Source organism: Cuculus canorus, chromosome 1 (assembly GCF_017976375.1).
Source record: "Cuculus canorus isolate bCucCan1 chromosome 1, bCucCan1.pri, whole genome shotgun sequence".
NCBI classification, from domain to species: Eukaryota; Metazoa; Chordata; class Aves; order Cuculiformes; family Cuculidae; genus Cuculus; species Cuculus canorus.
Window position 1 is genome coordinate 18216456 of NC_071401.1, and position 27087 is coordinate 18243542.

Genomic DNA, 27087 nt, shown 5'->3' on the forward strand with positions numbered 1-27087 from the left:
TGCACACTGCTTTGACACCTAACTTTCAAATTAAACAGGAGATGGTGGTGACTTGGCAGAAGAAATTAGGGAGTCATCATGAACCCAGGAAAGAATGAAGAAACAAATGGATAAATAAATTTGCACATCTGTTGCAGAAGCTAGGGCTTAGTCTAATTATTATCTAATGGGACTTAGAAGAGATCAAACTCTTAGCTTTTAGAGAGACCTTAAGTTAGTGGCACAAAGCAATTCTTTGTCTTTTAAGTATGTCTACAGTCAACATTGCCACAGTGGTGACAAACTGTGAATCAATAAATAAAACCAGGCCATTGCAGTTATGTCTAGGTTTTAGTCTTCATTTGACAACTTCTTCTGTAAGCTGTTACATGTAATTGTAAGGACAATTTCCAATATATACAAAAATCCATATGGTGCATTATGAATAATGCCATGCTTTAGAGAATCATGACAATGTTTTGTTTTGTTTTATTTAATTGTTAAAGTTCACTGTGAGACCATGGACAATTCTTTTTTAGAGAGATATATGTCCTCTGTTTTCAGTCTGACTCCCACAGGTTTCTCTTGGCTTCCCAATCTCTGATCTAATTGACACCAGCTGGTAAGGGCAAAGATGGTTAATTGGAGGGTCAGCCAGCGGAAGATGCATGATGCTTTCATATGGTATTGCTATCGTGTCCAAAGAGAACACTGAAAATGCAGCTCCCATGCCACCTTCCAACAACCAAGGGCAGAAGAAGTAAACCTCCTGAAAGAAAACAACTCATGCTGGGGATACACCAGCAAAAATTAAGGCAGTGTGGCTTCAAACAGAAGCTTGCATATGGAAGTAATTGTCCTGTCAGCTTCAAAATCTAATCAGCAACTGAAAAAACAAGTAATTTCCTGAACAAACATAGTGAACATCCAGATCTCCTCTGAGAGAAAGAGAATGTGACATAATGAGACTCACTTCTTTCAGATACAGACTGTCTCCTTTTTGAGAGGGGTACAGAAATGCCTCATCTACAGCAGCAGGTATTCCCTACCCTAGTCCAGCCTGTCCCACTCAGAGAAGGATGTACAGAAGAGCTTCTAGATTCATAAAAATGAGAGATGGAAAACACTAATTAAGTGTGAAAGCCTAAATTTCTCCACGAGCAAAACTCCTTTTTTCTGAAGTACTCTTTAAGGTCCTTCCCACTCAAAAGTGTTAATTACCAAAGCAGAGAAAGAAACAGATCATGGTCTGGAGCAAAATCAACTTTACCGCATGCACCACGTCAGCTTACAGCTGCTGAAGATACTTTAAGATTTCTGCCATTTGTCTCAGGGGACATTTTTTCAGTACATGTAATCTCACAGCTGGTAGATTTTGAGGGAAACTTGGGTGAAATCTTTAGCTCATCGCTTGCTTTTCAACTGCAATCACTTCTTAAACCTATAAACTGTCACAATCCTGCCCAGGCCCACAATAAGACTTCACACTACGCTCTCTTTCATTTAAGGATGTCATTGAGTTCAATAGAAAATTGCTAATTGTTACCATTCCCATTTTTTTTTAGGCTAGTAATCTGAGGCATAGACAAATATACTGTTTGTTTCATATCATAAACTGACTCATGTGACAGCAACAAAGCTCCAAGGCTAATGGTCTGCTCAGGGGAGCACTTTGCTGCTGACAAAAAGCCCCATGAAAGCCAACTCTACTGTGGTGAGCCCTATAAAGATCTGTCATCGTGGCTTACAATTACCTACATGAATTACCTTTATCCAGATAAAACACAATAAACATATTAAAGAGGCTGACAAATTGTTAGACTCTTGATGGACTTCCTTTTTATGTACTCACCATATTTGTTGGTCAGCAGTATAGCTACTTTAACAGTATTTCCGCCTTATTTATTTACTATGCAACATTCAACTTAATAGCTTGTTTCTATATCTTTAGGCCAGAGGCCAAGGCAGATGTTTGCCTGACACCAAATCCTATTAGAGGCTGCAGTAACACAATTGTGTGTTAGAGATAAATATTTTATAGCTTGCACTTGCCACCAAGCATCATCATTCCCTAGGCATTTAGAGGCAACTATCTATTGGCAAAGAAAAAATAGTTATCTAGCTGGCAGCTGAAGGCAGTAGCTTTCCTGGGAGTTAATAAGCACCAGGACTGCTTTCTAAGAACTGATTAAATGCCATTCAGTGGAGTGGGGTTGTATGAATTCAAATGTAACTATTTCCTTCAATAACCTCAAAAAGTTGTTCTAGAACTAGCAGTGTTTGGCATCGGAAACATGTAGGGACAGCGCTGCAGTGGAAGAATTATACTTTGATGAATCAAAGCTAATCTCAGTTTCTGGAATGAAGGTTTGAAAATGAAACTTGTTTTACCAATAAGAATATTAGAAGTGAGAGGCAAAGAAAAGAGCAGGGTGTTTTTAGGTAACCTCACAGTTTGGCCTCTTACACTAGCAGCCTAATCCACCTTTACACAAGAAATAGCCTCAAAATCTTTTGTGCTGTGCTGGTGAGAGGATATATGAAGCTGCTGAGCCTGAAGTAAATTGCCACATCTTCCAATCCACCAGCCTAGGAAGATACAGTATATATACTGATAGGCATAATAAAAGGTTCTACCCTTTCCTTATAAACTTCAGCACACTGTATACATAGATGCATTAATTTTTAAAAACATACACGAGTTTTAAAAAGTTACTGGAAGTGAAGCAAATACTTAGAGGAGAAATGTTTACTGTATCAGACTGTCCACTGACTTACTTTCTGCCTAGTCTGGCTAAAGAAGATAATTTGCTGTGAGGAAGGCAGTACACATGGAGCAGGACAGCAGGTAAGTAGATTCCATGGTTAATGTCTGACCTCGAAATCCTCTGTGTGAGCTGCATCAATGCAAAAGGGCTGTGAGTAGTGTACAGCATCCCTCTCATGTGACAATGAATTACATCCCATTGGAGAGTGAAGGGACACCACATTATTTCACCTTATTCTCTGCTGCTGCACCACAGCAACCTTAGAAGCCACATATTCTTTCTCCTAGACATGCTTGTCCAGGATAAAGCTGTCACCTATATGCTCATTGCAATAACATCTCTCTTCACAAAAATGCTCCCTGTCATTGCCCTGACTACGTTAGCAATAATTTTAATAGGAAGTCAGGCAGTATAACATGAAAGGCAAAGAAGATTCTGAACCTCTGCGAACACATTTAATTTACTTTCCAGTTGCAGAGCTTGCAGTGTTGTTTATTTTTCAAAGAAATGATGCTGCTCGATTGAATTTCACTGCAGGGTAGGTAGGATTCTAAGCCCAGAGAACTGTCACCTGCCCTTGTAATTGTGATAACAATGCCAAGGGAGACATGGAGGTGAAAGGGGATAAAACAGGTTTCACATATCTCAAAACATCAGACTTGACATTATGAGCCAAAAAATAGAAAGGGAAAAAAAAAGTGCTCTGGAAACAAAGGATATATGGAAATGCTGGGTCCAATATTCACTTTCTCCTCCAGCTAAAGTTTGAAAAGACTGATTCCTTCTTATGGTACATCCTCACCTGCTGAGATTTCGATTTTGTTGCTTCATTTGCGTTTTATAAGGCTTTTACATTTCTAGCTCAAGTAATCCACACCTGGCAGCTAGAGATGTGAAAGTCTTGACAGCATCATGGAAATTCAGTCATTATTTCTGAGTGCTCTTTCACAGTTTCCTCTTCTGTAGGGCACCTAGTGTGATGCTGATACTGCTAATGCCACTTGATATTGTGCCAGATTTTGATTCTTTTTTCCTTTTTTTGAAGGCTGGGAGGTCTGTTTTAATTAAAGATCCATGCATATAACCTTGCTTTGCTCTCACACCCCAGTGGAACTCCAACCTTCACGTGCAGGTATAAGCATGCTATATTAAGAAAAGGGCAACAGGCAGGCAGTCCTTCAAACAGTCCCCCAAATTGCTCCTGATCCAGGAAAGTCAGAGTGAAGTACAGTAATCACAGTATCCAACTGCATGTTATTCTCCCCTACTCTTTTTCTGCAAGAACTTTAAAACAAACACACTAGCAATGGCAGATACCTCATATCTCCATCAGTGTACTGACAGCAAACATCTGCTCCAGCCAGCAGTGACTCTAGAGCCTGCATCATTTTAAAAGGCGATGGTGAGGTAGAAAAAGTTTGGCATTCGCGATCAGATTGGGTTGCTTATTGAAACCATAAAAAGCCGCTGAGTTTGCCAAATTCGACAGTACATCATGTGAGCACATTTTCCTTTGAGATGTCTGTATTTCTGCATTTAGATCTGGCTTCAGATATCTACCCAGGTACTCAAATGGCTCACATCACAATGATGTCAGTCTCTCTCACACTACTTCAAGCACATTGGACACCAAGCCCAGCTGGAAATACTACAAACCTAGCCTTTTTTCTGCACCACAGAAACAGGAACCAAGTAGGAATAGCTTGGAGAGTAAATAAAGAAGAGAACAATCCCAACCATTTTGGAAGCCTATGTCACATTTGGTCTAGAAGCCACATTTGGTCTGAATTTGGTTTGCCCTTTGAGAGTGAGCTTTATCTCACTGATTCATTCCTTTCTCTTAGTGCTTCCTTTTCAAGAAATCTTTCCAGTGCAGAATTCTTATAATCTCAAGCTATCAGATGGTTGAAAGCATACAGTGTAATGGGATTTTGAAAGCATTTGGTCTACGTATACTAGCATTTAAGTTACTGGTAAAGTCTCTTCTGACTTCACCAGGATCAGAATGAAGGCAACTCTTAGAAAATCCTGCTAATGTATTTCTGCTGTTCATTGGGATATACTGGGAATGCTGTTTTCTTCCCTCAGAATGTGAGCAACGCTAAAAACATGAAAAGGTCTATGAAATGCACTTCTTAAGGAACTGTACATCAACCATCTGAAAAAACCCTCTGTTCTAAAACACTTGAAATGTGATCACAGGTTGGAAGTTAGCTGGGGGAAAAAAAAAAGTCAGTGAATGATTTTAAACAAAGAGTGGCTGTTGGGCTGCTTCTTCCTTCTACAATGCAGCTTCTAAGTAAAATAACACTTTAATCCCATACTTGTAACATACAAATGACCAGGCTTTGGAGATCTAGAAAGACACCTTACGAGCACTTATTTTCTTCTTGGTTTTTCTTTTTTTCAGCTAGAATATTTTTAAACCAGAATTTCACTCCTGTAAATGAAACTCTTATATCCCCACCTTGCTCAAGGGATTGCAAAGAATATATTTTTTTTTTTTTTCGTTCCTTCTCAGTCTTACAAATTCTTACAAACTAATACCGGAAACAACAATTATTCAGCCTCCAGGTTTCAGCTTCTGGAGCTGTACTAGCAAGTGTGAAGTTACTTCATGTTCAGTACACGACAACTTCTGCTCCTGTAGCTCAGGGCAAGGCTAAAGCTGGCCTTGAATTTCATTTTAAATGATGTTGTAAGTTGGTGTATTCTAGGGGAAAAACCACAAGCCATTTCTGTATACACACACAGAAAAAAGACCACAAATGTGACCTCATTTGGTCGAACAAATACCATGAAACCTAGACAATATTTTGGGTACATTAAAGACTAAAAAGATTAAGCTTTCTTTTACATAAAGTCTAGCAAATATATCCAACCTGATAAATAAGTCTGGAATGATTAACGTCTGAGGTTCCTTTAGGTAGGCAGCTGCCTGGTGCTAGGGGCACGCTCTCAAGTATGATGCCTTGTCTCCAGCCTCTGCTACAGGAGGGACTGAGACTTTCCTAGGTTTTATGTCAGATCTGCCCTCTCTGTGAAGATGCCCTCAGTTCCCTGGGGCATCTCAGGTGCCGCCAGACGCCTCAGCACAGGCAACTGCATTGCACTCCCAGTGGTCTTTGACCAGGGCCAGAGAAAAAGCAGAACTCATGGCTCCAATTCTGCCTCTTGCAGACTCGTTGCAGGAACTTGGTCAAATCATGTTCCTTTTCAGAGCCTCCAGCAAGGCCTCTAGAAATCAATTTAACATAATTTAACTCTTTTTCTGAGACTGTTCTAGCACTTAGATAAGGAAAGCACTCGTATATCTAATACACAGAGCAGCGGTTATCATTTAAAAAGTCAACATATGCCAGGAGTTACTGTACAAACTACGTCCTTCTCATTCCACTCAGCCACTATGCAAAAGGAGAGATTGGTCCAGTGACTCCTGAGGTGCTGATGTCATTTGCTTTAGTTCTCTTTTGTGATCTTGCACGCCAGTACATACATTTGAATACAGCCTTTGGAAAATTATGTCTTCAAAAATTCTGTTGTTCCAGTTCAGAAAAGGTTCTCCTTTTGTTTGCCAAAGTGGACAAGTAACTCCCACAACCTTATTTCCGTACTTTAGCAGGGGAGCTTTCACGGAAAGAAAAGTCTGTTCTACCAGCTCAGTAATACAACACGGGAATAAAACAAGCTGTGCAGTCTGGGGTGCATGGAAAAAGCTATATACAAAAGTGTAAAAAAGAAAACCATATGCACTGTTTTACACATTTCTCCAGAAACCCTCAGACAGCACTATATGCTGTGTTATTAAGGCAGAATTCTGCTGTTCTGGAAAAAACAGAACTGAGAAACGGGGACAGAAATAACAGAAAAAGAGGAAAGGCTTTAACTTCAGTATTAAATAAACCTTTTCTTTACTTTAAAACTAAAGTAATTACTCCAATCAATAAACCTTTTGTAAAAGCTCTGTCAGATCAAGAGAACTTGCCTGCAAATAGAACAGACAAGCAAGTTCAAGGCTACCAGCCCATGTAAGTACAGATGTAGGCAAAGGTTTCAAAAAAGAAAAATCTACTTTCATTTTTCTACCACTTTAAAGCATGATCAAAACCAGACAAAATCTGGATCATTAAAGACATTCAGATGTCCAAATTCTACTGAGATGAACACTTATTGGTATCCAAGCACTCTTTACAAACCGGGCTTAATTTCTTTTATATAATATAAATGAAAATACGTGTCTGCTTGTCTATTTTTCCCCACCATCAGTAGTGATCATAAGATCTATTGAAAGAGGAGTGTCCATATACAACCCAAAATTTTTAAAAAAGAGCTAAGAATAAGCTCCTGTGTAACATTAAATAAATTATTCCATCTTTGCTTTAAAGCTAAGATATTTCTACTGCTAGCTTTTACTCACAGAGCGTCAATGAAGAGATACACTCTGTATGGAAAGAGCAATTGCAGAAGTTTTTATAGCCACGTATCTGACCTTTACAGGCTTCTTATTATTTAATTATCTTTGAGATGTGTCCCTAATTTCCCCTTTTATTAGAGATGCCTTATGTCTTCAGAAGAAAAATCCTGAAATAATAATTTTTCCTGCTTGGGAAACAGGGTTATTATAAAAGAATTGTTTCAGACACTTGCAGAGAGAAAAAAGGCCACCACAAATAACTTGTAGATTTGAAACGACTGGTCTGACTTCAGGTTTCTTGGAACTGCTGCAGTTCCAGAAGAAGCAGGCAGAAAGCTGCAGGTTGCACTTAGGGAACAGCATGCCATAGCATCATGTACCAACATTAACGAATGAAGATGAAGAGGACTTACGAACTGGGAGTAATGCTTGATCTGTAGGAGTCACCTGAAAAGGCAGACAAGGAGATAAACTCCAGTACTGGGACATGCTCATGTCCTTGGCTCACTTCACTGGGAAATGAAACTGTACATTACATTTTCGGGAAAAGGCAAAAAGATTAAGGGGAGCACTGATAAAGGTACCGTTGACTTCTAGTTGCTGAAGTCTTAAAGGGATGTTTAAGTCTTAAATGGGTGTTTTCCATCTGAAAACACCATCACTGTTTTACCTAGAAGAGCAAACAGAAAACTTCTGGGCACAGAGAGTGCAATCCAATGTGAAAATTTCACCTCTGCACAGCCCTCCTTCCACTTCTGGATCCAGGCTCAGGCTATTTTTGCTTTTTATTAAGCCCTATAAAGCTAATAGTTTAGATTTACACATAGGCTGGATGAAAAAGCGAAATCTCACCAAGCACACGACTGAACCTGCTTGGAGAGGGGAATTCTTGCAGCCCACAGAAAGCTCAGACAGAGGCAGTTCACCCCATATTTCTGGCTCTCAAGCGTCATACCCTACCTAACAGTCTGGGATGGATTTGGCTAGAATGGAAATGGCAGTCTCCTCTCTTCTTGCCTTTCTTCTGCACGGACTAATCCTGTAAGGCTAGGCTGAGTTTGGCTGTCTTCTCGCCTTCCTTCTGATGGACTAATTCCATTCTCAATGAATGACCTTAAGTACAATAGCCAGCTGGTTGTTTAGTGGAAGATACCTTGCATATGCTGCAGCACAACCTGAACCTACTCTGTGGATAAGTGTAAGTTTTCAACAAAGCAGACCTGTCAACCTAAAGTCACCCATAAGACCAAAGTCACAAGGAAAAAAACCCCAAAACCTAGCACTCCCAGACAGGGACTCAGAAATGCCCTTTTCACCTCCTAACTGAACTGGGTGACTGTATCTTTTCTAAATACTACCTGACTGAGACCGACAAGCTTCACCACACTCAGAGAAGCTACATAAGAGCCGAAAGCAGGAAACAAATCATCAAAAAAAGGGATAGCAGCAACAAGAGGGTAATCAGAAAAGGCACTGACCATCTGATAGGATATCATCATGCAGGGGCTTGTAATGGGACACAGAGAGCTGAAGGCAAAAAAGTATTTGCAGACCATGCAAAGAGTTGCTGTTATTTTGCAGGAGAGAGATCAATAACATGAAAGGTGAAGTTGTGATTTTCCTCCCTGCCATGTTATCACATGCTGCTATATTTCTTTTTCAGTGCAGAGCAAGAAAAGTGTTGTGAGCCTGGCAAGGAACAGGCTATTAATTAATTAACTCTATAGGATTACCACAAGGTGGAAGCTCAGAAGTGCCTCAGTGAAACAGTGGAAGGGCTAAGATGTCTGTGCTCATGCAATAGGGGAGAACAACACTAGTCGAAACTGAGCACTTCCATGGAGCAGTTGGAGTCCTATTAACAGTTAGAAGGTCCTGATTCAGCAAAGTACTTGCTAAACTTTCTGTCTCTTTTGCTGGATACAGCCTAAGGAGAAGCTTAGAAAAGGGCAGCTGGGACATTAAAAACACTTTTCCTCATTCAGAGTCCTGAAGATCTAACTGGACATGGGGGAGTTTTAAATAAAGTAACTCGGGCATTAAGGAGCTAGAAGAAAATGTAAGCCAGAACAGATCACACCCCACGTTAGTCCTCAATATTTATATGAAACCTACTTAGATTTTTCCAGACATTAGCAAAGCAAGTGTAAATAACGTGGTTTCAAGACTGTGAGTGGATCACACTTATGCATCCCTGATGAATTGGAAGTTGATAAAGTTAGCTTACACATAGGCAGTAACAGTAAGGGAAACAAATCTGAGCTACTTAGTCTCTTCCTTTTCCCTTTTCTAAGAACAAGGTAAACAAAAAGATATAGAATCATACACTTATAGAATGGTTTGTGTTGGAAGGGACCTTAAAGATCATCTAAAGATCACCTTCCTGTCATGGGCAGGGACACCTTCCATTAGACCTGGTTGATCCTTCATCCAACTTGGCCTTCAACACCTCCAGGGATGAGACATCCACAGCTTCTGTGGGCAACCTGTTCCAGAGCCTCACCACGGTCACAGTAAAAAATGTCTTCCTAATACCTAATCTAAATCTACCCTCTTTCAATTTAAAACTGTTACCCCTCATCCTGTCACTACACTCTCTGATAAAGAGGCTCCCTACAGTCTCTCCTGTAGACCCCATTTAAGTACTGGAAGGCTACAATAAAGTCTCTCTGAAGCCTTCTCTTGTCTAGGCTCAACTCTTTCAACCTGTTCTCGTAAACGAGGTACCCTTGCTCTCTGATCATCTTTGTAGCCCCCCTCTGGACTCGCTCTGACAGATCCATGTCTTTCCTGTGCTGATGACTCCAGAACTGCATACAGTACTCCAGGTGAGGTCTCATGAGAATGGAGCAGAGGGGAAGTGGTAAAGTGAAAGTACCTTCCACTAAGTGGTAAGGAAGAGCCACTCCTGTCACCTCTCACACAAGACTCATGGCAAGTGTCATGATTGCCTCTGTGGTCTGTAATTTCTTCTCTCTAAGCTCAGTCCTGCTGTGAAGTGGTCCTCTGTGGGTATCCTTCCTGCATGTGAACTGCTGTCCTTGGGACTGCATGCAGGTGGGTTATATTTTAGGCAATTGCAAGAAGGGAGCTTGCCTTTTGATGTATATTGCAAAGTGTTGTATGTGCTGACGGCCCCTTATAAATAACACTGCCATCTTGCTTTGTGCTTTGATATAGGAAAGTACTTACAGTAGTTTTCTTTAGGAGTAGTAGAGGGGCAAGGGAAACAATGGTCCTCTTAAGCTTAAGTGTTGTCTCACAGAAGATAAAAGGGAGATGAAACCTTGCATCCTATCACGAGTGTTCTACATGTGTTTCTTGTTGCTTGTTGGGTGACATGCTGGTAAACAGAGACGCTCTTCTTTCACAGGCAGCTGATTTTGCTTTTCCTTTTGATTTCTCAGCAGCCCCGCACTGCCAAGCTTGGCTGAGCTCAGCAGTAACAGCTGCTGGAAGACACTTTCTCTCTGACTCTGTAGATGCTGTTTGCAGTCTCTCAGATGTTTCTTGTTTCTACTGAGCAGATTTTTGGCCAACATCTCTGTCTCAGATGTGCTGATTCCAGCTGATTCCTAAGCCTACTATTTTGCTCTGCTTACACAGGATTGTTCTGAATAAATCACCACTATCAGGTAGAGGTGAATCCACAAGGCACTTTTCAAAGAAGTGTTTCTGCTAGGAATTTCATAAAGTGCCACTAATGTCATTTACAAAAAGGTGAATTTATTACTGTCGATTCCTTTATAATGTCTGGTGTTGCAATTTAGAGGAATGAGATATATAAATGCTATTAAATGATGAAAAATTTCCCAGAATAATCTTTATTTCCCTCCATCTGAATTGCCTGTCTCATGCAGAAGTATAAGCTCTGACAGGCATTACGATGTCATATTCTCTCCAGGTTTACATGCAGCGGCAAGTAACAAGCACACATTTTGACACCACCTAACTCTACTGATGATGATTCCACATCCTTTTAGAAAACAGGCTAAACTGCCGTATCCTGCCCTCAAGATCAGTGCTAATATTCCTAAGTGGATTTAGTTATACCTGTATTGGATTCCAAAACTGTATGATGGACAGCCTCACAATTTATGAAATTAACTGTTACAAAACCGCCACACAGATGCTTTTTTTCCCCATTTTTCTCCAGTTTTCTCTGGAATAATGGAGACTAAAGCATTCCAGAGAAGCACTGCACAGTAACAGCAGTTGATATTGTCATATAGAGCCTGCAGTGATTTCATTGGCTCTGAGAAGTTCAGTCTGTTGGAACATAGCAGATATATTTGGAAACTCAGCACCCTTTCCATTCAATATTTTTATTGCTGAAGTAAAAGCTATGGTCCTTTACTCAGATGAGTCCTTACTTACAGGGGAAGTTTGCCTGAGGAACGACTGCACAGTTGGGCTTTATAAACTTAACATTGTGATCACCATTACACTTTCTCCTATTATTCATGATTATTAATTAAGGCTTAATGCATTTTTCCCAGCAGTTCTATCAGCCTCACAGTATCTCTGGGGAAATGTCACTTTCCTCCGTTTTACATGGCGAGCAGCTGAAGCATGAGCCCAGGCTGGGTCAGAATTAGCACATCAATCAGAATTCAAGAGTTCCAAGCTGCTGGTCCTCTTCTCAGATCACCAAATGCTACTTCTTCCTGCATCAAACACACTCTCACGACAAGCCCTACATCAGTGCAATAATAAAGAGAGGTTTTTCCACATGGTCTTACCACAGAAATCAAATTAAATGGTAGCTTGCCCCGACAGTCAACACAATTCCTCTGCAGGTTCTTCACCCCACTGACAGATCTAAGGCTTCCATCACATGTGACTTGATTTATTTGTTTGGCATTGCAGTTTTATCCTCCGGTTCATAAACATTGTGTCAGGTTGCAGTATCTCTTTACTTTGGCACTGACAAAAATTACAACACTACAGTACTATAGTATTTACAGACTTAAAATCTCGCAACTGTGTCTTGCCAGACCTCACGAATACACTAGAAAGGTTCTGAAGCATTACAGTACATTTACACAAAATGCCTGCCTTGATTTTTTTAAAAAGCAAGCTGTTGAAACCTAGCCTAAGAAGAAAGGTACCAACTTGTTAAGGCTATCACATTTTTTCAAGTATACTTACAAAAATGCTGTATTTTGCTGGCCAAATTCTAGCCACAGCTTCCTCTCTAAGACTTGTACTTATCTGAAGTGAGTTTCAAAGTGCACAGCTTGCACCTAAACAGTTTTTCCTGGACACTACAGCCTTGTGTTGATATACAGCTACCAGTGGGCAAAGTGATTCTCATGTGTGGCGCAGAGCTCTTTCATGTACAGCAAAAGAAAACTTCCTTGTACTGAAATACAGAATGGTCCAAGGTCAAGAGGGGATATATGGAATATGTTATATACTATATATCATGGACTGATCTGCTTATCATGTGGGCATGGAGGTGCATCAGAGTATAAACTAAAAACCCCCAGGACTGTGTTAAAGGCAGTCTGACACAATCATCATCCACACTATTCCCCTACCCTTTAAAGAAAAATTAAGACTGTTTTTTCTTCCCCATCTCTTCCCTCATTATTAGTGCAATGAGGCCAAGAGGAAAGTCTGGCTAGAATACTTAGCATCACTTTGAAAACACGAACAACTAATGTCCATGCTTTAAAAGTGTTTTGTGCTGTGACAGCCTTACTGATTTTCCTGTGATGGGAAATTTTAAACCAAACGAATTTGTAGACAAGGAAAAAGAAGTTACTTTCAGAAGAACACCTGGACGTTCTTCTGTGCAGAAGGTGGTTGCTGTAAATAAAAAATGAAATTGCTAAAGTAAACTAAATGAAAGTAAATCTGCATTCAATACAGCAAGACTTCAGTTTCATAAGCTAACATGTAACTATTTCTGGTGTTGCTTAACAGTGAACAGGATTGAACATGTGTATTTCCAGGTATCAAATTTAACATGGAGTATTATAGCAGTGTTTCCACTTCTGCATTAGATAAACTTTAGCACTAAAATGGAATATTTGGATCTTAATGACTTTGCTTTAAGACCTAAACTTTTAATTAACCTGCCAAGACAAATTACAGTCCATAGCTCTTAGGTAACTATTGCAGACAGCTGAGACTCAACACCAATGCCTCTTCTGGGAGAGGGATTAATGGAAGCTTTGGAATAAGTCTGTTTTTTTCAGGAAAAAAAGAAGTCCATTAAATAATCACTGTGGCTAGAAGAAAGCTGAGTGCTAGGTTTACAGAGCAATCTTTAAATTTTAAGTATAACGCAATGAATTTGGGTATATGAATAGTTTCAGCAGGTCAGTCACATTTAAAATTAAGTACTATTGAATCAGAAACAGATTCTGATATTTACATGGTGGAAGAAGAATAGCCATGTGCTAGGCTGTCAGGCAGCATCCTTTTCTCCTTGGACAGCAACAAATCGATGCCTGTGCACTGAACTGGCAGGGCACTTAACAGCCAGAGAAACTGAGAGACCTCTTTAGTTAATTTGTTCTTAAGAAATCTCAGCTTCTTTCTCTTAGCAGGGAGAAACAGTGATTCCTGTTATTGTGGTTCCTACTAACAAGCCTTGCAGTGCACTTCACTGAAGTTTTAACCTCAGCACTCTTCATGAACTCCACCCTGAGTTATTTCTGACGGCACTCAAAGGCGGGACTGTGTCACACAAAACGGTTGGATGGTGCTGCTGTGTACTCTTCAATGATTCCTATACCTCTGCTCCAGAAAGAGAAAAAAACCAACAAACCAGATGAAACTAAATAAAAAGAAGATCAAAGGAAGAAAATGAAATAGGGAATTTCAAGCTAGTAATACATCCTTGGCACTGGGTAGAATCTTCTTATGGATATAGTTACTAAAAAGGCCTACAAAATGCTTACAAGGTATTTACATTCTATCAGTATTCAGCCTGTTGCTAAATACAGTTGCCTACAAGCATTCTCTCTGAAACCACAAAAAGACACCATTCAGTTTGAGTACATGTGTTAATACCTGGCCTCAAAGCACATTTAAGAGCTTGGGAATAATACAGGAAATCCTTACCAATAGCAGTAGTCAGAAAAGAAACCACTTCCGATTCCTTGCCATCATTGTAGAAGGCTAAATGCCATATTCCTGAATCTAAATACTGGATAAAGCCTGTCTCATGGCTGGACAAGGGCACAAAAGCTCTGTGTTGCCGCTGAGGTCCTTCTAAGCTTCTCGCCTCCTGTGCCAGTAGACGCCTTCCATCAAGGAGCTCAACAAAGTCAAACTGAAACATAAAAAAGAATGATGTTTGTGTGCATTTCAGGCTTCCTCAAGCTTAGATTCTTGCTATGAGAGTCCAGGAGCATCATAAACAGCATTTTCACTGGTAAGTCAAGTTCCTGGATTACCTGCTAGTAATCATTTTGGAAATAGCTAGTATACAAATGTACTTTTCTGTAATTATAAGAATCAAGAAATCACCTTTATATAGAATGTGATTTGCGGCATATTGACCTTACTGATATGTCCTCATTCTGTACAAACATAGGCAGGGAAACATGAGGTTCAGGGACCATGCTTAAATTGCACTCTAAGTATGATGATAAGCTTAGTTTTTAGCTTCTTTGTGTCTTGGCTAATAAGTAAAATAGACAGAAAAATGTATCTAGCTAACTAACTGAGTTGTTTGCCAGAATTATTATGGGTCACCAAAGAAAATACAAGAGGTATTTGTAAGTAAATTCTTGTAGAGGTTTTGCAGAAGTGATGCAAGAGGTTTATCATAAAGCAAAAGTGGTTAAAAGATCATAGAAGACAAAGATGGAAAAGAGATAAAGGAATATAAAAGTCCCATTCAGAGAGTGGCTTTTGCGAGTTTTCCTCAAAAGGACATATTTATTTTTTACCAACTTCAGCTAAGCAACTACTTTGATTTTGCTACTAGTACTGCAACTACCTTTAGTTCTCTATTTAAATAATTTTTCTCAATAATTGTATTTTGTCTGGTAATATATTAATGGGACGAGTAAGGTACAAGATAGCAGATCACAAATGTTAAATGAAGCTTATCCAATCTGACTTCTATCATGTATTTGTATCTACGTGCAAAGCACATCTTGTGAACAGGATGCAGCAGGTGAGGCACAGCTTAGCTTTTCTATTCCTACTTCCTTTGTTTTTGCCTCTTTTATCCTGTTGGTCAAAGAAGCTTGTAGGTTTTGGCAGGAAAGAAAAAAAAAGGCAGAAAGAAGCAAAGAACTTATTTTTGAAGCAGTGAATGTTGCTGCACTGAATGTTTGCTGAGTGTTGGCTGAATGTGGCAGCAATATTTAGGCTTCTTATCCCTTTCGACTTTACTGTAGCAAAATTTGGGTGCTCCTGTTGTATTATTAAGTTGGTTTGTATGGCTTCCACAGTCAACCCAGATATGGACTAGATGACATGTTCTTTCCTCTGCTGTCATTGCTAAGGTAAAAAAAAAAAAAAAAAGTTTATCTCCAACAAAATTTTGAGAAATAAGCTATCTATCATGTAGCTTGCACATGAAATGACAAAATTTGTCCCTAGAAAATTTTAATTACTGTATTTTTAGTTACTTAATTACATGAAATAAGCTTTGAGCCTTGCTTAATTTTTTTTTTCTGTATTTCAGTATATAGAGCTCTCAAATTTGGTACTGAAGTGTCACTTGAGAATACAAAAGCTGGCACACTGGCAAAGGGCATTTCTTTTCGGTGTCTCTGCCCAAGTTACCTTTGTCAGCGACAGGGCTTCTGTTTTTAAAAAATATAATGTAAATACAACTTATAAAAATATAAAATCTAACAGCATATGATCTAAAAATATATAAAATATATAATTAAAAATATAATGAGTTAGTGATTATAAGTTTCAGAGAACAATAGTGGAGCTTAGTTTGAACGACACTTTGTAAGCAAGATATTTGCAGCCACGCTGAGGTTGAGCTATCACCTAGGCTAATTCCTCATCAAGTCTCAGTGTGGTCATGACTGACACAGCTGAGAAGGGCAGTGACAGAGGACATCACAGTGCTATCTGGTTGTGGGAATGTCTTACTGCAGTTTGGTTTGACTAAGAAACACATTGGCCAGGCACACTGATGACGTTAAAGCTAGTAAGAAAAAAACCTACATATTTCCATTTTTATTTTGGAGCATGACAGAACAGATTGACCAGATTTTTAAAAGGGAACGGCAGACACCACTGGTGAAGTTCATCTCACCATGTGCTGACATCTCCATGGCAGCTTGAATTAGTTTTCTAGAACCGATGGATTGCAGTCAAAGAAGAGTCACTTCTAGAAGGTAATCTGCCTTGTCATAAAGTTGACATCTAAGAAATGTCCTGCGGATTGTGCCCTAAAAGCACCCATTTGTTGCTACACACTAGATGTAGATGCTTTAAGCTTAGTGAGATGAAAACAATTTCAAGGCACCCAGCTCAAAGGGAGCTGTTCTTGTTACACTCCAGTTATGCTTGGTTGGGGCTTCCTGCCAAAAGTAAAAGTTTATTTTTATAAATATTTGCAAGATACTGCTGTGGATGTTGATGACTTCGAAAGGTACTAGTTACTACTTGCAAATTTACTTGAACCACAAATGGATTTTACTTTATTGCATTTTAATTCATTCAGAGATTTTTAATATGCAATTGGAGTTATTGCAAGCAAGGAAATCATAGATAAAATACCATCACAATCAAGTAAAACTGTACAAATGGAAAAATGCCTCCCACGTGCTGTGATGGCCAGTCCCTAAAATTCATGATTTGACAAAATTTGGCCTAGGTTAAAAAGATTTTTAAAAAGAATTTTGACCCAGGAGGATGAAATCTAATAGATCACAACAAAATTGCATACCTTTTATTATGATTTGTTGAGAAGAGTGAGAAGAAATGCCTTTAGTTAACAGTAAACTATTTTAGCCTTCTGCATGCTCTATTTCTAAGACTACAGAAATCTGAAGGTTGTAATTTCTTCTTACTTATTTGTGTCCATGGTTGTTGGCAATCTCAACTATAACACAGATCACCACAAGCAGAGAACACTTCCCAAAGAGAATCTGGAGTTGTTTGTTGTTTTAGCATGGATAAATGTGACTTTTAACATTTTATCAAACTCAGGAATATATGCTAAGGATCTACAGGCTTGGGATCAATTAAAACATCCTGAAAGAGAATAGAATATGTTAGGGCTTACACCACAGAAGGTGGATTATCTAAACAGAAAAAATGTCTAATTATCTAAAACAGAAAAACCTGATTATCAGCTAGTATTTTACTACTGCCATCAATTAGATAGGCTGGAGAAAAATAATAGTCCCTTTATTAAATTCTTCCTGGGGAGACTGTAGCACTGCTTTAAGCATACATTTTGCCAAAGTCTTGTTTATGAAATTCCTTACAAAATTTGAAAATATAAAACTCATTGGGTAAACTTATGAGGTGTGGCTAATATTCTGTATTATGCAAAAGAAAAGATGAGATTTGTGCAATATGTATTAATTATGCGAGACAAGTTTACAATTTCAACATAGAAAACAGGTTACCCGTTGAATGATTCCTGGGACTAATAAACTATGGTGAGATTAAACATCATACAAAAAAATACAGAAGGAGAAAACAGTTTTAATTGACAGCAGTTTTATAAAACAATAAATCTAGGAAAATGAATAATTTAAAAACTAAATTAAATATTAACAAACAATAAATCAATATTGATTCAACATCTGTAACATCAGAACAGGGTAGGGTTTGTGATTTGTTTCTATTAGTGTACTCTGATTTTCATTGTATGAATAAAATTATCCCTCCAGCCATTTTTGGTGATATTTTGATCCAGATGATGATTTTCTTATATACTTGGCAGCTCTCAAATACTAGCTATACAAAAAGCAGCACTTAACAAGGATTCTGAGCAAATGCACTGCAGCATGTAATATTGATAAGCATGTGGCACATCCCACATTCAACATCTCATTCTCAGCTGAGGCTTAAACTGATACACAACCATGCTGTTATAAATGGGAAAGGTCCTGACACTGACAAATCACTCAGAATACCCCAACAAAAATGAGGTTAAAGAAAAAACTTCAGCAACAGTGAAGTCAGTGTGTGCTTTTTAATTGCTTATAACATAACTATGATTGCATATAGTGCCCTGCTACATTTAAGATGGTCATAAAGAAAATAAAGGCAGGGCATTTCTATAAACCTCAAACAGTCATATTGGTTGCTAGCCTTTCCAGTTAATAGTGGAAAGCAAGGGTAACTTACATTAATGTAAACCCGGTAATACTCTGATAACTTGCTGATGCAAATGGGCATAAGATACTTTGCATTGCCAATGAGAGTTATGCCCTAATGTAATAATTGATCTGGTTAAGAGCAGCTCAGAAAGCCAAACGGAAAGTAAGGAAAATAGTGTACAAAATCCTTATTTAAGGGGATGGTTCTTCAGAGCTTTTCTCAGAAAATGACTACTTAAGATGGCTTTCACCAAGATGTATCAAGAACAGCAGTCACTTTCATTTTAATCCTGCTGAATAATAACTATATCTTGATTTCTGCCTGAGTAAGCCAGTGGCTTTCTGTAAAAACTTGATTTTATTTGGGGGCTCTGACCAATCTTAGTCTAATCTGACAGTTGACAGGCATAATGAGAAAAGTTGGCTTGATGCATTTCAGCACAAAGATGAAAGCGAATCTTGATCCCATGAGGGTGAGGACTTGATGCTCTTACCAGTGAGAGGGAAAGGCAGAGGCTGGAAGAGAGAGACAGACCTGAGATACATGAGACTGCTTAAGAGATGATTCTTTTTTGATGTGTTTTGAGTGTGGCTGCTGCTGTAAGGGGCACTGGATGGAGAAGGTTATCTCATGCTGCTAGGAGCAATGAGGTGATAGTCTCAGTGATCACCAGCCTACAAACTCTCTTCCTCCTCTGGCAGCTTGCTGCCTTAGGCAACTGTGTCCTCTGCCTTTGCCTACAGCTCACTAGGTCAACGTCTGTAAATTTTGCAATTGTCACTTGATTATCTTTCTCTGGATAGATGGCCCTTAATATCTTGCAAACACACAACAAATTATTGAAAGAAATAATTGAAATAAAACAATAAGCCATAAGAACATACAATATAAGACAACTATTATTTAATAGAAATGAGGTTCCATTACCTGTGTGTGTGATGGTGGGAGGCCTTTTCTACCATAGATGCCAACCAGAGCAGCCTTTCCTAGTGAAACATTGAATTTCAGATGTACTGGGTGGTCGATGAACACCTGAGATCTCCAAAAGATACCAGGAGGAATCTTCTGTGTGGCTCGTCTGCCAACATCAATTTCTCCAGAGTCTATAAAACTGTCGTCTGGAAAGAAACTACTGGGCTTTCCTGCCAAAACACAGGAACAAAAATCTTGGATTAACCTTTGATCTTAAAAGTAATCAATCATACCACTATATCTGACACTAATCTTCAGAAACAACCTATTAGTGTCCTGAGGTCTTCACAGTACTTTGTCTAGTCAATCCATGTGAGGAAAACTGGCAGGGTTACTCCTGGCTTCAGTAACTGTTTAGTTTGAAAACATGAACGTGGTAAGAGCAATATGGAGAAAAATGCCTTTTTTATAAATTGTAACATCAGAGAGTGTGTAATTACATTCTGATGATAAGAATAAATGATCTAACATTACATCCTAAATGAATAAAAGTTCACAGATGGAGAAGTGGCCATTAAATTAGAAAAGAGAAGTGTAGTAATAGGGAGGTAGACGTGTCACAGAATGGAACGGTACTGTGGAGAACAGCGACATGAACGATGCCTGAGTGGTAAAAGTAAAATGTTTCTCTATTAAATTAATTCTTCACAGTGGTAACACCATTTGAAATTTGTTCAACAGTCAAAAAAACGCTAAAGAAAAAAAAGAGGACTGAGAAAAATGAAAGAAATCATATCCTGCACCTGAGCAATATCTACTAAGAAATATGAGAGATTTTAATTAGGTTTCAATAGAATCTGTGAAGTGTGTTATAATGATCTGTCTTCTTTCAGAAGACAAGCAAATGGAGGCACATATTTCTTAAAGAGATCACCAGGTTGGAGAGCCTGGGTATCCAAACAGTAGCCAGTACATGCCACAATGTCCAAAGGAGTCAGCAGGGAGCTCAGTATCCCTGGAAAACACATCTGAGAAATTCCAGGTTAGAAATACATGTACTCACAGTTCTCAAAACTGGTGGCCACTTTGAAAAACCTGGATGCAAAGGAAGCCGAGGGAATGAAGGGCAGAATGAAAAACAAAATCCCAGAACGCTGTCTTTTCAGCCTTTGTGGCCACAGTTTCACCTGCAGTCCATAAAGGCCATGAGAAAGATAACTGCTTAGGAAACCGCCTTTATCTAAGCACATTTGTAGCTGAAAAACATGTATTAGTGTCGCCTGAAAGATTCTGGCTTTATTAAGGAGGGCATCATGTCAACAACAAGGACTAATCATTAATTTTAGAAATTCAAATACATTTCTTGTCTAATCTCTGCGCCGCTACAGCACATTGCTTCGTGTATCACAGATCAGACAATTCTAACAAAATGAGAAAGAAACTTTCAGGAACACACAGTCTTTTGTAGGAAAATTACATTATGATTTTTTTTTTTCTTCCAGAACCTGGGATATAAAAATATATTTTCTCATCCATCATGAATAGTCTTAGAATTTACCTGCCATGTTGAAAAGGCGATTGGTAGAACAACCATTTATTTTATTGTTTCCTTTAATATTATAAAATATTAATTATAATAATTCCTTAAACTTCTCCATATACCATCCCAACATAAACTCTCCATGAGAAACAGATATAAATTTTTAGCTGTCTCTGTAAAATCCATATAAAGATTATATGCATATTAACTGCTAACAAAAGAAGTCTCTGAAGATGTTCTTTTGTAGGACGCAGATTTTTTTTTCTACTTATGTAAAACTTCATAGCAGACCTCTTTGTCCAAATAACACTAACCCCTGATTCAAAGTTAATGGCTGCTAATACACTGTTGGTGTGGGACTTGATGGCATGCTTCATTTCTGTGCTATGTCGTGGCAGAATCTTTATGCATACCAGCACAGTCCAGAAAGCAAAATGTATATATATGTTCATAGGAAAAAAAGTATTTTTGGATCATTTTATTGAATACTCATTTATTTTTGTTCATATTCAAATAAATACAGGGGGAAATCTGCTTTTTATCTGATTTTAGTAGAAGTATATATTAAAAGAGATAACCAGAAGGATCTTAGGTAAATGGACATTCCTTCTAAATATTTTGTGCTGATAGGGTACAATTGTACAATGGAAATCAACTAGCTTGATTTTCAAGGGGACTGCTTTATCAACTGGATTGTTAATATTTATTTGGCATACCAAAAATTACTCTCCACACTGTCAGGATTAAAGGAAACAGTTCCCATGCCTTCATGCAAAGTTTCTTATTCCATTATTGTAAGATGAAAAGATTCAGGATTCTATTCAAAAAGAGCTAAAGACATCACATGTTCTGATTCAAATGAAGGATTTTTCTGATTACTACTGAAATGTTTTATAGATTCTTAGAAATTCAGATGAAAACCTCAAGTATTTGATATGCGCCCTGGCTGTTCATTAATAAAGACTACCTCACAGTGAATCAGGGAAGGTGAGAATTTAATATGATAGATGCTGCTATGCAAGAGAGAGCCTGGAGAAAATGAGCACAGCACGCATTCTGCCTGTATGCAGCACTTGCTCAGGCGAAAAAAAAAACCCACTTCTGTGATTGCAAAAGACAATTTCACAGAAATAATTGTTTGTACACACAATTACAAAGGTTATGTCTCCTCTTGTTGGATAGCTATAGGTCTGATGAGTCCATATCCTACAAGCTGTTCTGTCGTGTTGCCAGCAGTTGACATTTATCCCGATACAGCAGTCCAAAGAAAGGCTCTTGTCACCAAGCTGAAATCCATCTGCATTTCATCAGTTTTAGTCTATGCCAAGATGAAGCCCCATGGACTAGACACTTCATAACCAAAGTACAATAAGAAAGCCATTTCAGCTTCTAATCAGAAATTAGGTTTTAATCAGAATACTGATTCCTTAAAATTAACTTCAGGTCTGAATTCTTAATTGGGCTGTCAACTACTTTGCCCTTTCCACACATTACCTTGAACTTTATAGTTGCTGTAGCAACTATTCCTAATTTATCTGGATAACAAAATGAACTATTTCATTCCGACCCTTGCTGAATCTGCTTGTATTTTTGACAGCAAGGTACCCTGGTCAAAATACTTATATTTCTCTGACTTCAATTTCATTTAATTATATGCTTCAATGTAAGCATGTGATTAAGTGCTTTGCTACACAGGGATGGGCTTAAACATAGGTAAATGCTGTGCTGGAGCACAGCCATGGATGAGAAGGAATGACTATTACTGAGAACGGGCAAGACATTGGTAATGATACGTTCACATTAGCTGTAAGGATATTTTAATACATTCCAGCCAGTTACCTTGTGATCAGGAAGACCTTCAAATATATTTCAATCTATTTTTAAAAAAATTTCAATCACCACTTACATTCTGCTTCAGAATATCAGCCCAGAATGAGTTGCATAGTCATCTGATGGGGAGAGGTGCATTTTAAGGCTGGACAGGATTAATCCCAAAAGAATGATCTTGTCCAACCTTGTTTTCTAGTGAGACAATAATTTCCCTTAAGCCCACACATTATCTAAGATCTGTCCAAAGCTCTAACTTGACGGGTCTTCTAATAACATAACTAGAGTATACCCAGATTTCTCTTTTAGCAGATGGTTTTGGCTGCAATCAAAACTTCTACTGATGTCACCATAAGCATGGCTTAAAAAGTAATCAAGAGGTCTTTGATTTGGATGGCAGTTTTGGATACACCCATTTATTTTCATTTGGAATTTTAGAAGGAAGTATTCGGATCAAAATTAGATATTTCAAAAATGAAACATAAGGCAAGTTAGAGCAAAGAAAAAAAGGATCTGCCGTGAAGTACTTTTGAATACAACAGCAGGGATATCTGCAGCTAGCAAGGTTTGCTGAGAATAACCTGCTTAGCTGATTTTTCCTTGTTGTAACTTGATGTCAGCCATCAGTTGCTAGTAAATATGCTCTTTTAAGGAACACATAATTATGGCCTTTATTTGGACTAAAAGATAAACTCTTAAAGAAAAAATACTACAATTAATTTTATCAAACATTTAAACACAGGCTTTTAGCCAAAGTCTACAGAGCTCTGTGGAAACTTTTGAACTCAGTGAGCTGCCAGAACAGTAGCACATTTCTTACCTTTTACCCACAAAGCTTCCTCACTGAAAAGAACTAACAAAAATAGCCAGTGATTTCAATTTTAGGGGAATCTGTTAGCTTCGTATAAAGAAGCTTGGAAAAAAGAGCTCTCTGAAAACTTCAGTTTCTCATTTCTCTAGTTAAGGCTTGGGAGGAATGAAACACCTCTCCTCTGCAGAGCTTCCAGGTAATTTTGGCAACGCTGCCTCTATACAAAGTGCAGTAAGACGTAAACCTGCTGGATAAAGCACTGCTGAATTGAAAGCCAGCAGTTGCTTCTAATTTCAGACAAAATTGCAAGCTGTTAATGCTGTGATACTTTGTGGAGACTAGATCTTTTGTTTGGCTAGTTTTGCAAAGAGATGTCCAGCTCTGAAGTGCCAAAACTCACAGTGTGATAGCTTTTAGTAAATATTTTGGTCCTCAAAACATTTGGTATTAAATGGCAATGAGCTGACAAACCCAAACACCTTTGTAAAGTTGTAGAGAAAGCTTGATCCAATGCTTCTGGAGTAATTTAATTTTCAAGACATTTTTTTTCCATGGAAACAGCCACTTGAGGCAGGGTTTTCATGATGGCCTTCTGTAGCCTGTGAGATATTGTACAGAGGGTTCCACCTTGAGAATTCCTTAGATGTGTTGTGAGGGTTGCTCACAGTTTTATCGCATTAGTGGACATTAGAATGGTATGAAACTTAGAAACATATGGAAACAAGACCAACGATTACTAGTTCTAGATGTGAAAGACTGGAAAAAGCACCTGGTGATGGCAGCATTGAAGGTAATGGAACATGAGATTGGATGGTTGGAGTTCAGAGGCAGACAGAAGACTCACAACATGGACACACACCAACCATACCTTCACTGGTTCCTTTGCCTTTCCTGTCAGGTAACTCTAACCCTGTGCCCCCCGAAGGATATAAGGAGACGTCCGTTGGCACTGGCCAACTGCTGGCTGTGTCTTCCGTGATTTCATACATCTGCCCTTCCATCGGCTGCAGGTGCCAGTTTAGGCCAAACAGGTGCATGGCTGTGGTGAGCAATGAGAAAAGTCATCTTTTTCTGTTTGGGAGAATTTCAGAACTACAAGGGAACTTTCTAAACTGTTGCTCCACTGCCTTATTAGTGGCCATTGCTTTAGGAGAAGAATGGGATTCATATAATTAGACAAACCCTGCTACTTCTACCCTACTAATGCCCTGTGTCTTCCCAACCATTTAAAACTCATTTTAGACCACCTGTACCGATCCACTCTGCTTCCTCCAGTAGAACTACTTCTGACTCATGGCCTGTGTAAGAGCACAGCCAGGTACGGTGTTTCAGAAAGTTCCCAAGACTGGGGTGACAATGTGGTAAGCACAGAAATACAGAGTATTATTTATCAAGATACCAATAAAGTCCAGGAAACTGCACTCTAATGTCTTTTGCCATAATCATAATGTATTATATAGGTTCTTTCTTTTTGGTTTATTTGGGTTTTGTTGTTTGGTTTTTTTTGTTTGTTTTGCTTTTGTTTTTTACCCACCAATTATACACAGAAGCTCTTACAGACATTTCTGACAGTTTTTCCTGAATAAGACCGAGTAAAAACTACAGCAATTTAAGATACACTTTGCACACATGCCGTACTCAGTACCAGGAATACAAGCAACTATGACTGAGCAGTCCTTAGCAGAACTCATCTTCTCCTATTCAGATCAAAGATACATCCTCTAAGATTTGCAAACAAGCAGCACCATTCAGATTTGTGTGATACCAGGGCATAGCTCTCTGTAGGTTTCTGGGCCATGCAATGTCATCCAGTGCACACATGAATCTATTTCAAGGCATTACAAAAAGAAAGGCGAAGTAAAGGAACAAGACAGAATACTTAAAAAGCAAACACACGTATGAGAAGTATGGAAAATCATATGCTTACACTACTAATACTTGCCCCTTGAAAACTTAAAGCAAAAGAATGTGGCTTCCTGTATCAGTTTTTCCATCCCCAACACAAACATTTCATACTCAATCAGTATCCAGTCTAGCTTCAGGCTCTTCACAGCTAAATGATCCGATATTTGCTACACTTGGAATGACATTTCTTTTTCGAGGGAATGCCCTGATATTTTACACTGTAATTTCTCCAAGACACTGTACAAAGGCACTGAAATCACAGCCATTTAACATAAACAAAACTAGTAAAGTAAAAGAACATTTCCATTGCCTATAGTTCTCATTTCATTTACAAAGATACATCTGAGCTTTGCAAACACTGTCAAGGGCAAGTGGTTAGTTTATTTAAACTTCTGCATCAGGAACTGTCTTTTCAAGAGGACTGAAAAGTAATCAGAGTAGTTCTCCAAAACCAGCACATTTAAGCAATTTAGCAAAATCACTGTTTTCTCCCAATTCAGTTTCAATTGTGTCATCTATCATTTGCTAATGTGATTAAACTTGTCTTTGCACTACTACGGCATTACAAAACACAATTAGTGCAAGACTCCTTTTACAATGTAAACAGGGACTGGGTTTGTTAATAAAGTGTTAACCATTAAGAAAGAAAATACTCCCCTATAACTCCCAAACAGCAAAGAAGAACAGCAAGGAAGCTCTCCCAAGGACCTGTTAATAACTCAAAACGTTTTTTATAGGGGTACACAAACCAAGAAGGAATGCTGTGAACACAACTGGTAATTCAACCAGGATACTTTAGGCACAGTGGTCACTATTTTTATATAAAAAGAGTATATTTACTTGGTAGAGAAACTGTGCAAGAGAAGACTGGAAATCAGACTAGGAGCAAGGAATTTGCATCAAGCATTTGGTATTGCTATGTTCTCATAATATCTTGGTGTTTATATAGCCCTCACCTTGCAGCGCTTGGGCACTTCATAGCTATTAACCTCATAAACCCTCATCAAGTAGGAATCTGTTATTTCTACTTCACAGAAAGGAAACAGAACTACAGCAGATTAAAGGACCAACTCAATTCACTTGTTTGGGCACTAAAACACGATTGTGTGTTAATTCACTTAACTTACTTGATGCTCACAGGTTCACAAACTGTAACAGGTATATCATGCAACACCCCACCAGCAGTTTTTGTGCTAAGCTCAGTACTGAATGCTGCCTGAGAATGCAAATAGGACCTCTCTATGGATAAGAGAGTTTCCCAGGTGCTGCTGAGGTATTAAAGAGCTCAGGGGCTTAGGTGGTAGTGGCATATGCAAGTTCCTATGTTTAACCATATGAAAGTCTATAGTTCAGAGCAGAATGAAAACTGTACTGTTCATTCCTCCAAATTCAGGCAATCCTAGACAGTAGCAACCTGGATGCCTCTGCTACTCCTAAATCCCTAATCCCAACTCCATCTAATAGGTTTCTTCATATTACTATGACTTGCATGAACTTATACTGGGCATCACTGGTTCAGGCAGGAATTGAGCCAATGTTTTTTCCACTAGAGCATCTGAATTGCTCTGCCCTTTGGATATCATAGTATAACTGCCACACAAACTTGCACACATTGAAAGTCCATTGTTTCCCTGAAAGGACATTGTTTCCCCTCCTTTTT

At 38.6% G+C, this 27087-nt stretch overlaps 1 protein-coding gene across 10 annotated transcripts in view; it reads right to left on the reverse strand.

Annotated features, from left to right (window-relative positions):
- TENM4 (teneurin transmembrane protein 4) overlaps nucleotides 1-27087 on the reverse strand; it is a 606655-nt gene that overhangs the window by 159011 nt on the left and 420557 nt on the right. For 9 of the 10 annotated variants that reach the window (XM_054066504.1, XM_054066489.1, XM_054066498.1 and 6 more), the window contains 3 exons: nucleotides 24391-24561; nucleotides 19360-19574; nucleotides 14239-14449 (listed from right to left, as the gene is read on the reverse strand). In XM_054066504.1, coding sequence (XP_053922479.1) covers nucleotides 14239-14449; nucleotides 19360-19574; nucleotides 24391-24561 — 597 coding nt within the window. The remainder of the gene's footprint in view (nucleotides 1-14238; nucleotides 14450-19359; nucleotides 19575-24390; nucleotides 24562-27087) is intronic. The other variant, XM_054066524.1, reaches the window with a different exon arrangement.